Below are 14,644 nucleotides of genomic sequence, written 5' to 3'. Positions count from 1 at the left end.
ACAATACGGTTTTGTTATGCAGATCTCAATTCACAAAGAGAAATAGATCAACCACAAATGGCGGTCACCTTGGGCATCATGTCTTGAGTGCTGTTTAGTCTCTTTTCCATTTGCTTTCCAGCATGAGGCAATGAGTATGAATTACTTCCATAATGATTAAAATGTTTATTTTGTGTCTTACTCCAAAACTGATAATGCCAAGGATTTCTCTGTTACAAATTAAACCAAAACTATAAAATAGCTAACACTTATTATAAACCAGACACTGTTCCAGCAGTCTGCTTAAATTAACTGGCTTAATCTACAAACAACTCTCTGATGTATGTCTATTATCTATGATGTCTATTATCATCTACAATGAACAGATCAGGAAATGGAGGCACAACAAAGGTAAGTGAATTGTCTGAGTCCTCCAGTTAGGAAGTGTTGAATTTGGGATTTGGACCCCGCAATCCAGCCCCACGTCTATTTGTTTCGCTGCTACATGATACCACCTCACAGAGGGGAGCAGGAAATGTTTTAAGCAATGCTCTATTTCAAAAAATGGGTTTGAGATATGCTTCATTTCAAAAGGATTTTACTGGGCCACTTGCTAGCTTAGCATTTTAGATAACTACAAAGCATATTACAATTTGCAAAGTTCAACCATCCAAGACATTTTTATTGCTAATATCAAATCATCCCTTCAAGAGCCAAAGAGGTGCAATGAACTGTTTGAAGGCAAATCCTGATGGGGGAAGCATTAAATTATCCAAATTCTGGGGAACATCCTCAATAAAGTCAGGCAGAAAAATCGATTACATATGTTATGAGACCTCATTCTTGCACCTTAGTACATTACATTACATTAGACTTAAATATCTTAAGCAAAAAAAAATGTCAGATACCTACGCAAAACACTGACCAACACAGACAATGGTTATTGGCTTTGCTTAAAGTTTAGCTTTGTTTATCTTGGTGTTTAATGATGAATGGAACACCTCTGCGATCTACACTAGGGCCTGGATCCCATGTAAGGCAGACTTGTAGCAAGTGCCTCTTGAACAGGGTGAGATCCTTAAAAGAAAAGGATTTCTGTTTATTAAACATCTCCTCCATGTAAGCTCCTAAGCTATGCATGTAAATTGGTTGGTTGACTGATCCTCACATCAACCCTGAGTGGTAGATTACTTAGGTGAAAAACAGCCAGGACTGGGATGTATTATAGTGCAGCCAGTCAAATCTAGCAGCCAGCCTGGCGTTTCTTCCAAATGTAGGTCAGGCTGCTTTGAGGCTAATAGCAAGCATCATCATCCACCCTTTCTAGTCCACAGCTGGTTCTGTTGCCTACAAAATGCACTGCATGTTTCTGCGGCTGCAACGAGACAGGTGTGCATGCAGCAGCCCCCGATTAGGGAAGTTCAGGCTAAGAACTTGCCAGAAATCAGTTTACTACTTGGGCCAGAACAACTATTACCATTCAAATTATTGTCCCTAGAAGTAACTTGAAATATTCGAGTTTGGAGAATTTAACCTAAAAATAAGAAGAGATGAATGTGAAAATACTTTAAGCAATGTTGTATTTCCAAAAAAGAAATAGATGCTCTATTTCAAAAAAGGAAATAGAAATCTTTGACTATATATCTAGTCAAAAAATGGATTATACTGACTTCCCAAAACTCTAACACCAAAGAAAAAATCAAAACAACTGCATCTATTTTTGTGCATTGATGTTGTTTTCCGAGGTATTATTCCAAAGGAAGCAATAAGTCCTATTGAAAGGAGAAACTTCCAGGATGCTCAGAGCAGGGGAAAGCATTCTCTCTGGCAAGTGGGCCCCCCATCTTCCTCAGAGAGCTCAGAGTGGAAACACAGCCCACAAGAGTCCAAGTAGGAAGAGATTTATTGCATCATGGCTTAAGTGGCCACTTGGAGTCAGGGAAAAACATATCTTCTAGATCTTCTAAAATAGGGATTGGAAAACTGCAACTTGGGACCAAGCCAAGCCCCCCACCTGTTTTTGTACAGTCCATGAGCTAAGAATGGCTTTTACAAAGCAGGGAGGTGCAGGTGGGTACAGCATCACTGAATACTGCTTCTTTTGACACATCTGACCAATGACCCTAGCTGGCCCTTACAGAGAAAGTCTGTGATCCCTGAGCTACAGTGCACGTAGGCCAGTGCCCATGAATAAGGCTTTGTGTTTGTATCATTCCCTACTTTTAAAGAGCTCTGCCTCATAGGTCACCAATCATTTGTTCCTCAGGACAACTGGGTTGACTGCACGGCCCCTCCTGCTGGAAGAGTAGCTTCCTCTGTACCTCAAGGGCAAAGGTGGATCCAGTGAGCAGCAATGCTTTCCCAGACAAATAGCAAGAACCCTTATGGGCATCCCAGGGGGTGTGAATGAACCAGCTGATAACTGGACATTAATACCCAAAGGCCGTTTTGCATAAATAATGCATATTCAGGATTGGCTAGGCTGAGATTTATTTATACACCAAGGTACAGCTGACCCATATGGCAGCAGCTTCCAAAATGTTCTTTTTCTCTCAAGTCAGTCCAGGACTCAGCCAAATAGACATGAGGGTTCTCCAGAGGGGGGCTCCTAATGGAGCGATGCTTCCACCTGCTTTCCTAAAACAATGTTTATATTCTGTAGACATTGTTTTCAAATTCTGTAAAGGGGAGACTGAACTCTGCAGAAAAGGATTTTCTGGGCCAGCACGTGCACACCCCCTCAGCAAAGCAAGCATCGTAGCAGCTTAGAGACCATCTCTCATGCCCAGGGTCTCACCCGCCCCATCTGAGGTGGTTCTTAAAGTCTCCTTGACAACCAGTGGCCATCTGGTGTTGTCCCTGAGAGAATTCTGCAATTTTCCCTTTGTGCATCTCCAGCGATATCTTGTGCCCTTGGCGTCCTGTCCCTGGCAAACACCCAGCTGGCTGGAGACATGCAGTGACAGCTGAGGTCCATCTCCTGAAACCAGCTGAGCAGGAGAGGAGGAGGAAGGAGAGGCCATGCAGAGGGACAGCAGTTCAGAAACTCACTGAGAGTGGAAATGGTACCAAGAGGGAACAGACGTTTAGAATTCAGATCACTTTGTACATAAATGAAGTCCAGAAGTACCTTAAAAGAATAACACACCATGACCACGGAATAGGATGACTAAATATTAAGAAAATTTATGTCATTCATCTTTTGTACAATGCATCATAATACTAGATCAAAGGGAAAAATAGCATTTCAATAACTGCTAGAAATCTTCTGGCAACATATAACATCCTTTTCTGATTAGGAAGAGAAAGAGAAAGGAGCTTAATAAACAAAAAAGAGGAGGAACTTTCCATGACATGATAAAAAGAAAAAAAAAGAAAAGTAATTTAGTAAGGAGACTCATTCCAGAATAAATAAGGAAAACTTTAATAACCTTCTTACGTACCAAAACGTAGTCACTGAAAAAACATAATAGAAAAAGTACCTTACTTTTTTCCCCCTACCATAAGTGGCTGGAAACAAATTAACAAGGAATCTGCCAGATCCATATGAAAAAGACCATAAAACTTTACTGGGAAATTATATATGTTTGAATAAATGAAAATCATAGCATTTCTTCTCAATAGTAAGATGCCAAATTCCCTTAAATGATTCTACAAACCTAACATCATCATAATAATATTCACAAGAATTTTTGGGGGAAGGAGAAAGAAGAAAGAATTCACAAGATAAGCCTTAGGCTCCTCTGTACAATTAAATATACAAGAAATGCCAGAAAAGTTTTGAATAAGAATAATGAGGGAAACTTGTACAACAGATGTTAGAACGCCTAAAAAAAAAAATACTTCAGTACTCAAAGCCATTTGGTAGTAAAAACCAAAATACAAAGACAGATCCACAGAACAGAATGCAAAGTCTGCAAAAAATTCACAAGGAAAAAGTAGATGCTTAAACAATGGCAGAATTTTCAAATACACTGAAATACAAGAAACTTGTCAGCTAATTCCCTATCAGATGGACACCTCCTCCAAACTTTGCGTAGATTTCATGGATTTTCCTTTGTCGCTCCTTCCCCAGCACACAGGCAGTATCTAGCCAGTACTGCCCCGTGGCCCGTGGTGACACTGACTTTTCGCTCTCTCTGATGCGCTGGTGTGTATGTTAAACTGTGTAACACATCCTGGTTCCCCTCTCATTCTGCAACATCAAAAAAGCAGGTACAAAGCCAATAACAGCCAGCAGTAAGAGATGACAAGCGATTGGATCACACTGATTTTGGAATTGATAATTCAGGTTAGTATATTGCTAACAGAGTAACCAACTAAGACTTTGCCATATACTTGCACAAAGACCCATGACATTTCTCTTCAACTTCAGGAAAAAGTCCAAATTCTTTAATATACTATAAAAGACTCTCCATAACCTAGCCCCTGCCTACATTTCCACCCTCCCCGGATGCTGATTCCTCCCCAGACTAACATTATCTCCCCTGCTTCTACCTCTCCTACCAATACTTGGGGCTCTGGGTACATGATCTTTCAAGCAAACATCACCTCCACCTAGCTGCTGCTGCAGATCCTAGGCTCCCCCAGCCAACAATCTCACAATTAATAACTCCCTCCTCTGCAAATAGCCTCTCCATGCTGTTTGTATTACATTATATTACATATATTATATTCATATGTTTCCATGTCATCTCTTCCCTTAACATCAGGGACTTAACCTTTATCTGCCTCCCACTCCTTACGTGTAAAATGGCAATAAGGCTGCACCTGAGGCAGGTTAGATGAGGTGGTCAGAGCCTCCCTTGACAGGAAACAAGAAACATGTCAAATTGATGAAGAGAACAAATCGCCTAACAGTGCACAGACCGCATCCTGAGCTCGTGGTTAGAACACCCTACAGCAAAAAGGCAGGAGCAGAAGAGAAAAATCCCCACATTTGTGCTAGCACAGAAACCCGTGATTAGTGTCCTTGGGCTGACCTGTGCTCATTATAATAGTAAAAAACACACCCCCAGGTGGAGATTTAAAATGCTTATAAGACATGCAATGGATGTACTAGCATGTACAGCCACTGCACATGTGGACCTAAGAAACCACTCCTAACATGCTTAATAGCAACACCCCTTACCACCCCTTCATGAATAATCATAAAAATTTCCCATAAAGGGAGATCCCCCAGTATTAGACAGAGCTGTCTTGCCTTTGAGTGGCCCGTTCTGACCAGCTGCTAGAGTGTACTTTGGCTTTGCAATCAACTCTCTTGCTTGATTTTGCTTTGGACTCACTTTCAAATTCTTTTCTGTCCCAAAGTCAAGAACCTGAACTAGCCCACCGGCTACACACCTACACAGAAATGAGTAATAATTAAATGAGGCGACCCCTGTAAAGCACTTGAACCTGTGCCCAGCATGGGAAAGCTTCAATAAATATTAGCTATTGTTACTATTACAATTATCTGCGCTCTTCTTTCTATTCTTTTCACCCCAATTCAATAACCTCCCTTAGACTGTTCACGCAGCACTCAAACCTTTAGTTTGTATCAGGTCATTATTTTCTTCCTTCTACTTTTCTGCATGTTTATATTACTCCTAAGATCTGAAAAACATTTTTAGAAATTATTCTACAGCAGGACATGTTTGACAAGTCCTTTTCAGAACTGCCTGGGGTGAGCTTATCTTCAGGACACAATGCTTATAAATGCCCTAGCTCCTGGTAAGTCGACCTGGAGTCATTTACTGACTTTAAATTCACTTCCTGCCTCTGATAAGCCACACAGGCCCTGTGATCGATAATTTTAATGTAGAATAATCACAGATGTTCACGTCCATTTCCTTTCTCTGTTGAATACCATCTAGAGAGCACTCCAATACTCCTTCAGAATTCCCAAAGGTACATTTGCATTGCAGTTAATAAGGTTGCCATTGTGTATGGTTAAGCTTTTAAATGAGTATTTTGATGTGGTGCCAGGGAAGGGTCACAGCCTGGGGCCATCTGCTCACAGAGTAAGCCCTGAACAACTTTAAAAATGATCAGAAACAGTGTTCCAAGGATTTAACCTAAGGATAACACCACGGCGTCTCTCGCTGTTCTGGTGTCCCCAGACAGGTATTAGCCAGGAAAAGGCCTCTGGTTTAAGCCGGAGCTAATCGAGGAGGTTCCCCAAGGACAGGGATGTTGCAAGCTGTCACACTTAAGCACTGACTGGGGCAACAGTAGGATGTGATGCAGTGGCTCTGGCCTCGTGGGGAAGAGACCTGAGTTAAGCCAGATAACGCGCGGCCAGGACCACAGACGCTGAGCTGCTGGGTCTTCATCTCCTTCACCTGAAAGTGACAGACGAGGCTCCCATCTTGCTCAGCTCCAAATTCAATCATTTCATTATCAAAATGCAGGTAATGGATTACAAAAGTGCCCAGTTCTCGTGAATGGCTCCTTCAGACAGCTCATGTGCATAGATTCAAAAAAGCTCTAAATATTTTACCATGTGCCTCGCTGAGATTTACCAAGTTAGCATAACTCAAAGGCCATGGTTTTAGGAGCTGTTGGTCTTTTTGTTTAATGTCTCTAAATATAGTTAGTGGTAAGTTCTTACAGGACTATCCAGTGTAGCTATGACATCTTATCACTGTAAAGAAAAGCCTGAAGCCATCCCACTTCGCCCTCGCCTTTGCTTCAGGTTTTGGGATTGGTCTGTTTTGCTCCCTCTCTTGTGGAGACATAATCACCCATAACCTGCTGCTTCTCTCTGCAGCTCAGATGTTGGCCCCTCTGACGTTTGGACACTATTTGGACATCATGACATTGGCTGGCTGCCTGTGAGTCAGACAGGCTTCTGGATCCTCAAGTCCCTCCCTGCCACCAGCTAGGTGGTGAGGGAGAGTTTCACCTTCCCTCCTTAGGGCCATGTGGAACTAGCAGCCACATAATCTTCATGGCCCAGGCACCTGGCACAGAGCAGATGTTAAACCTTTATGTGATGGTTCTCTTGCTGATGTGTTACTCACCATTGGTGCTTCTCAGTATATAATACACCAGGAAGCTAAGCTCCTAATAACTAAATAATGAACTAAACATGGGTAAGAACCCATTTTTTTCATTCATTGAACAAACCCACAAAGTGACAGGTGCTGAGATGGCAGGCACAATCTTCACCCTCCAGAGTTCACCATTCTCAAGGAGAGAAGGTTGTTACTCTGCAAGTAAAAGAATGCCATAGGGGCTCAAAGAGTCTCTGTGTGAAGTGGGGAGGCCATCAGGTACCACCCTGGCAAAAGATGATTCCTGGCTCTGTAAAGGGCAAGCAGGAACTGGGCAGGAAGAGAAGTTTGGGATGGAACAGGCAATCCAGACAGAGGACAAGTATGTGCAAAGCATCAGGCATAGCAGATCACCCTGTTTAAAGAGGAGCATATGGGAGGCCTGCCAGGGGACAGAGAGCAGGGGATGAGCATGGTGGGGAAGCTGAGAAGACTGAAATTTATCCTGAATGCTGTAGGGAAATATTGAAATCCTTCCAGAATTTTAAGCAGAACAATGACTGCATTAGTCCATTTTCACACTGATGATAAAGACATACCCAAAACTGGGCAATTTACAGAAAAAAAAAAAAGAGGTTTAATGGACTCACAGTTCCACGTGGCTGGGGAGGCCTCACAATCATGATGGAAGGCAAGGAGGAGCAAGTCACATCTTACGTGGATGGCAGCAGGCAAACAGAATGAGAGCCAAGTAAAAGGGGTTTCCCCTTATAAAACCATCAAATCTCGTGAGACATATTCACTACCATGAGAACAGTATGGGGGAAACCGCCCCCATGATTCGATTATCTCCCACTGGGTCCCTCCCACAACTTGAGGGAATTATGGGAGCTACCATTCAAGATGAGATTTGGGTGGGGACACAGCCAAACTATATCGGTGATGTTTTAGAAACATCACTTTTGGTCACAGTGTAAAGAAGACTGGAGTGGACTGGAGAAGGACATCTCTGGACACTGGGAGACCAGATGGCCACACACTGCTCAGCCCCTTTGCTATGTGATGTCCCCAGAGGTATGTGCTTCCACATAGCCCTGCTCAGGGGGAGGCCACTGGACAAATGAGGCAGGTGACCCTCATCTGTAGTCCTTGAGCATCTTGGAATCTCAGGGCTCTATTTGACAATTGTCTTTTCCTTATATTCTTTTCTAAATTATGAATGTAATGTGCGATCATTGTAACCAGCGAAGTATATATTTGATTTTTAAAGTCCATGTTTTTATTTTTAGAAAACAATATTATGCCATAAAATTAATTTGCAATTTGTTTTTTATATTTAAAAAATACCATTCTTTCAAGTTAACAGATATAGATCAAACTTTGTCTTTTAAGAGCGGCATAATATTCCACAGTGTGGATACAGCACACTTTCTTTAGCCTCTCCCTAGTGATAGACATCAAATAGCGATCTAATAAACATCTTTGTACATACACCTTTAGGATAGATTCCCAGATGTGAGAGAGTTCCGACAGAGGTTTGCATGTTTTTCCTTTAATAACTATTTTTGAAGTACTTTCCTAAGAATAGGAAGTGAGTCAGGTTCCCAGTAGCAATGTCCATTTCCCAGCATCATCCCAACACCAGAGACTCCCTTTAACTTTCGTTCATCTGCTGGGTTTAAAACAGCGTTTCATTGTTTCCACCTGAACTTTCCTATCCACAAGATTAAGTCCTTTTTTATGTGCTTATTGGCCATTGGACTTTTCTTTCTCTGAATTATTTATTTTCTCTGACAAGTTTTCTATGAGTTGTCTTTCTCTTATAAATTCACAGGAGCTCTTTCTATATTAGGAGATAAAAGCCTTTGTTCATTATATGCATTGCAAACATTTTCCCTAATTTATCAATTATATAAAACTGTTTTATATAATCAAATATGTTTATCTTCTCATTCAGAGTTTCTAGGTTTCTGGTTTTGAATAAAGAGTTCCCTTCCACCCAAAGGTTTAACAGATAATGTATTAAATGTGCATATTTGTTGGTTAATTTTCTTTCTGACCGTGATGGGATTTGTGCACTTAAAATGCTGATATACCTTGAAGGAACAATATAAAACCAAGGCTGTCCCACTGAAACTACCACTGGGGCTCTTTGAAACCCTCCTAAGAAAGATGGAGAGGAAATGAAAAACATCATTTTCTAAATATATAAAGGAGAATTACCAATATTATTCCCTCCAACCTCATCAGGCATGAGCCCTAAAGGAGAGTCACTCTCCAGTCTCTGCTCTTTGTATTCTGATTTAAACTGAAAAATTTAAAACAGTAATTAACTAAAGTCTGAGTCCTGTAATCCTAGAATCCATACCACTGAGCCCCATAACATATAAGGCACTTTGGAGATGAGTTAAACTACATTTCCGTCACCAATGGGTGATATTGGTACCAACCTCATGGAGCTCCAAAGAGCTTGCTAAATGGATGCCAAATATGCAGTCTGGATTTGATGAAGATTGTCACAGGTGCTTGTCTTCAGTGTCAAATAAACTCAAGGCACAGCTTATATTTTTAATATGGTCCCTTTAAAAAGGCCCCACTCCCTCCAGTCCACCAATCCCCCAAAAGATCTCTAAAGTATGTTCCTCAAGGGTGGGACCTTTGCGATGCTCCCAGCACCTCCAGCCTGGCATGGGGCTTGGCCCAGGGTGGACATCAGTGAACATGTGACTGAACACATACCCAAACATGGCGACCAGCAGGTTGACCAGCAGGATGTTGGTGGATAACATGTAGATGCACACCAGGGGGATGGTGATCCACTCGGGGAACCGGGGCAGGTTGTGCTCATCCAGCTCCACGCACAGTGGCTTGGACTCATTCCCAGTGAAGGTGCAGTGGGCAAAGTCATACGTGGTACCTGAGGATGTAGAAACCAACAGGCAAAGTGAGGACCCTCTGGAGGGGTGAGAGCGATGGCATTCCCAGGGCCACAAGAACATGTCAGTGGTCATGAAATGTCTTAGGCCTTCGTCTAAGGCACTTTGTCCAAACAAGTTATAGTCCTTAGAATCACCTGTTCATCCACTCAATGCATATTTACTGAGCAGCTACTAAGAACAAGGGGCTTTGTTAAGATCAAGATAAAAGGAAGGGCCAAGTGAACATGTTCTTTGCCCTCAAGAACGTTCCAGCCTCTTTGGATAGGCAGATAATCAACCACACACATTTAAAGTCTCAGTCCATGTAAAGTGCTAAGAAGGACACGCACAGTGCTCTGAGAAGCATAAACTGAGACAACTCATCCAGGAGCAGCTTCCCAAGAAGGAAGGGTCTCAGAACTGAGAGCAGAGGATGAGCAGCAGGAACATGAACTAATGGGGAGGTTGGGAGCTTAGAGCACCCCACAGAGGCAACAGCATGGGCAAAGGCCCCGTGGTGGGGGTTGTAAACATCAGTGGAAATGGGAGAATAAGATGTGCACGGAGCAGACATATTAATTTTTTACATCTTTTTTTTTTTTTTCAGACAGAATCTCACTCTGATGCCGAGGCTGGAGTGCAGTGGCACTATCTCGGCTCACTGCAACCTCTACCTCCCAGGTTCAAGTGATTCTCCTGCCTCAGCCTCCCGAGTAGCTGGAACTATAGGCGCATGCCACCATGCCCAGCTAATTTTTGTATTTTTAGTAGAGACAGGGTTTCACCATGTTGACCAGGCTGGTCTTGAACTCTTGTCCTTAGGTGATCCGTCTGCCTCGGCCTCCCAAAGTGCTGGGATTACAGGCATAAGCCACCATCCCCGGCCTATTTTTAAAATCTTTACACTGAAGTGATGGGAAGCCACGAGGCTGTTTTAAGCAGAGGAATGACACATCAGATTCCCTTTTCCAAAGAATCGCTCTGGCAGCAGCACAGATCAGAAGGGGCTCGAGGGGAAGGAAGGTGAGGAGGTTGTGCCTAAGACTCAGGCAGGCAAGCGACGAGGATGGCTCACGGGGTGGCAGTGGTGATGGAAAAAACAGATTTCAAAAAAACATTTAGGAGATAAAAATCAACAAAACTAGTGGATGAATTGAATAGAGGGGAATGAAATCTGAGAAGGTGTTAAGGACAACAATGAGGCTTCTGACAGCTCTGTTCACACAACTGTGTGGACGGTGGCAGCAGACCTTCACAGGAGGGCATCGGGGGAAGTTTGGGTCTGGAAGTGGGCATCAAGAATCTTTTATTAGGATGTGCCAAGGTGCGTCTGAGAAATCTCAGAGGAGGGGGCAGTGGGTACAAACGTTTGGCCTCTGAGAGCTGCTCCGTGCCAGAGATCCTCATCTGAGCATGTGTGGGGTCACACCGGCCAGTGAGAGGCCCTGTAGAGAAGATGGTGCTTTACCAGTTGTGCCCATGAAACAGAGACAGCAAAATGGAGTCACTTCCCGGGGGCACACAGCACATGAGTGGCTACCCTGGATCTGAACCCCGCCTGCCAATTCCTCTTTAGATCCCCATGGAACTAAAATGATGGACGTGGAGGGTTGTTATGAGGATGAAATGCGTCTGCTTCTGTAAAGCGGCAGGCACAGTGTGCAGACTGGGAGTGACAATACCAAGGTGCCTTTCCACCACTGCAGGGGAAAAGAGCTGTTTCTAAGGTCTTGGAAGAGGCTTCAGCAGATGGGGCCAGAGAGACTTACGAGGCCGGGAGGATAACAGAGAAAACAACAGGAACAGAGAACTGTGACCAGGAGGAGCAGGCTCTGGCTCAGGGAAACCATCAGGATGGTTTTATCGTGGTAGGGTAGGAAATGACAAGCCAAGGCTATTGTCAGCATCCTAAAGATGCTTCAGCCCGTCCATCCAAAACACACAATTTACATAGCCCCTCACTTTCCTTCTGTAAATCGGGTGTGGGCAAATTAAAACCATCTGTGCCACCATCAGCCTGCCTCCAAAAACCAGTTGGCAGTGGGCTAACGCATGCCAGAAGTCTAAATTCCAGGTTCCAATGTGGATTTTCCAATGTTGCTCTTTTTGAAAGAAATGGGAGCCCAGCCACTCTGTTACATCGATGAGTACAACTCACAACCCTGGTTTCTAAACTAGTAAGTCTTGTTGCCTTCAATTGCCACGTTGTTAATTGAAAATATCAGAATCACTATTTTTAAAAAGGTTTAAAAATTGAAATGTTGGGCACCATCTGCAAGGCTGATGTAAAATCTTGCTTAAGAGCAAAGAAGAGGTTTTGAGGAGTGAGTTTTTACTCTGTCATGTTGGACTCCGTTTCACATGCGTGCTTCTGAAGCGCGGTCTCCGGGGCAGCCCTGGGGGTTGGTTCAGGGAGCAAATGCCTCCTCCAAGCTGTTTCCATCTGAGCCAAGTCAGGCTTACCATCCACGTCACTGGGCACCTGGCCGAACATGGCCAGGTAGGGCTCGTAGATGACCGAACGGAATATCCACCTCCAGCGCTGCTCATTCTGCCTAAGGATCCCTTGCCTGGCCACGCCGAAGGCCACCATCCACACCGCAAAGAGGAACAGGAAGAAGAACACATCGATCAGCTGTCGGGGGAGGACAGGAGAGCAGAGTCAGGACCGTGCCCACAGTCGGCAAGTCCCCCCGGCCCGGCCGTCCTCAGTGGACCATGGAGAAGAGCAGCGGTTCCAGGGCTCAGAGCATCTAAGTCACCCAGAGTTCACTGACTAATTGACAAAAGCGGTCATCATCATATTTGGATCTTAAGACATCTGTCTTCCAGAGTTAAAACCGGTTTGATGCATTTTTGCTTGCTGATGTCCAAACCAGCCCAGCAACAGCAGCTTTCTGAGTGGGAGCCCAGCTCTAGAGCAAAGGAGGAATCTAAGTTTTGGAGGACCTCTCTGTCCCTGTACCTCATGATTTTGATACACTTTTAACCCCAAAATTATTTTTGTAGTTTGTTGGTTTATTTGCTTGTTTGGAAAACAAAAGCTATCCTTATTAGACAAGAATGGACCGTTTAATTTTTTTTTAATTTTGTGCACACATAGCATGACTTCATGGTGACTGGATGTCCCAGAAATGCTTTGAATTAAAACCACAAACTCAAAGAATCTCAGTGTTGGAATGGAGCTTCCAGATGAGCTCATCTCAATGCTCATCTGATTTAAAGACAGAAACAGTGGAGGTTTGGGTCATCTGGAAAACAAGTTTAGGAAAGCAACACCATCCATGTGTAATTCTTTCTATTGCGTGTATATAACGAGACTGCTATAGCCTTTCCCTGTATCTATATTACACAGTTACATGATTCAGGTTCCAATCCTCACTATGCGTCTAGCTCACTGCTTGTCTCTAGACAAACACTCCTCCTTGGACTCAACTGTCCCCAGGTATCAAATTGGCATAAAAGTCCCTCCCCTGCCTACACTCTTAGCAAACTGTCAAGACTCAAATGAAAGTAACTTGTGAAGTATAAAATCTAAATAAGTATGAGGTTATTTGTTAACAATGCACTAAATGACACTGTTTGCCCTCACAACCATCTTTCATTAAATTTTAACCTGGGAGAGGCCCCTGATGAAATACATCAAAGAAAGCGAATGTTACTGATGGTGAAATGCAACAGTCGTTCTAAGGACAAAATCCTCCTATCGACCATTAAAAGAACTCTGGGCCCCGCAAGAAAAATGATGACTACAAATATTCTTGACTCTTACCATCCTCTGCAGCATTATAATCTTGGGTCCTAAGTTTCTGCTTACAGTAAAAATGTGGATCAATCTTAGAGTGAAAATAATGTAGTCCAGACAGAAAATGACTCGTCCAGAATACAAAGAGCTTTTATTAGAAGAGTGGAGCCTAGGGGGAAAAGAAGGAACAGAATTCATGAGATATTGACAAAACATTCCAAAGTTTTATTTCTAAAAATAACCCAATTTCAAGAAACAGGCAAGAGCTGGAAGGTTGAGTGAGTGAAAATAGGCCAGAAACACCACCCAGCAGAGGCCATGATCTTCTGCTTTCATGGCCTCAAGTAGAGTCAAGGACATGAAAAGACATGAAAAGCAAAGACATCTCACCAAACTGAGCTCTCGGAGGTTCCTGTCTCTTTAGCCCGCCATCCTCACACACTACTGCAAGAACCTAACCATGCTATTGCTAACTTCCCTGGCTCACAAGGCTTCTATAACGATGCCAACCCCCAGCCCACCCCCATAACCACTTGGGACTTCACCCTGCCAGCTTTCCCCTAATGAAACTTACCTCATTTGCACCAGATCATTTGATTATCTAACCACCTGCTAATGTGCTCATTGAAAGCCATCTGTGCTTTCTAACTGGAGTGATCTAGAATCATATCCAACCAACTGTGGCTCAAATGCTGAAACCTTAAACCCAACCAGAAAGGGAGGCTATCTGAAGAGGAAATTGACGTTTTTACCCCATTCAAATTGGAGGGTGAACACTCATTGTAAACCATCTCATTCTGTATAAGTGTAAATATGAATGGTTAAGATTCTTTACAAAATGACATCATTTGAAAGTACTACTCATATGTAATTGCTAGCCTTATATTTTTTAAAAAATTGAAACAGGGTCTCACTATGTTGCTCAGGCTGGTCTCAAACTCCTGGGCTCAAGTGATCCTCCCACCTCATCCTCCCAAAGTGTTGGGATTACAGGTGTGAGCCACCATGCCCAGTTGCTAGCT

The 14,644-nt window shown here is 43.2% G+C and overlaps 1 protein-coding gene across 3 annotated transcripts in view; it reads right to left on the bottom strand.

Moving 5' to 3' along the window:
• TRPM8 (transient receptor potential cation channel subfamily M member 8) overlaps positions 1-14,644 on the bottom strand; it is a 91,507-nt gene that overhangs the window by 23,152 nt on the left and 53,711 nt on the right. For all 3 annotated transcript variants that reach the window (XM_054679580.2, XM_063790885.1, XM_054679578.2), the window contains 3 exons: positions 13,650-13,791; positions 12,341-12,512; positions 9,699-9,876 (listed from right to left, as the gene is read on the bottom strand). In XM_054679580.2, the coding sequence (XP_054535555.1) occupies positions 9,699-9,876; positions 12,341-12,512; positions 13,650-13,791 (492 nt within the window). The remainder of the gene's footprint in view (positions 1-9,698; positions 9,877-12,340; positions 12,513-13,649; positions 13,792-14,644) is intronic.

Source organism: Pan troglodytes, chromosome 13 (genome assembly GCF_028858775.2).
Source record: "Pan troglodytes isolate AG18354 chromosome 13, NHGRI_mPanTro3-v2.0_pri, whole genome shotgun sequence".
In the NCBI taxonomy this organism is placed as follows: Eukaryota; Metazoa; Chordata; class Mammalia; order Primates; family Hominidae; genus Pan; species Pan troglodytes.
The sequence above is the reverse complement of the archived record's forward strand: the minus strand, read 5'-3'. Positions and strand labels throughout refer to the sequence as shown.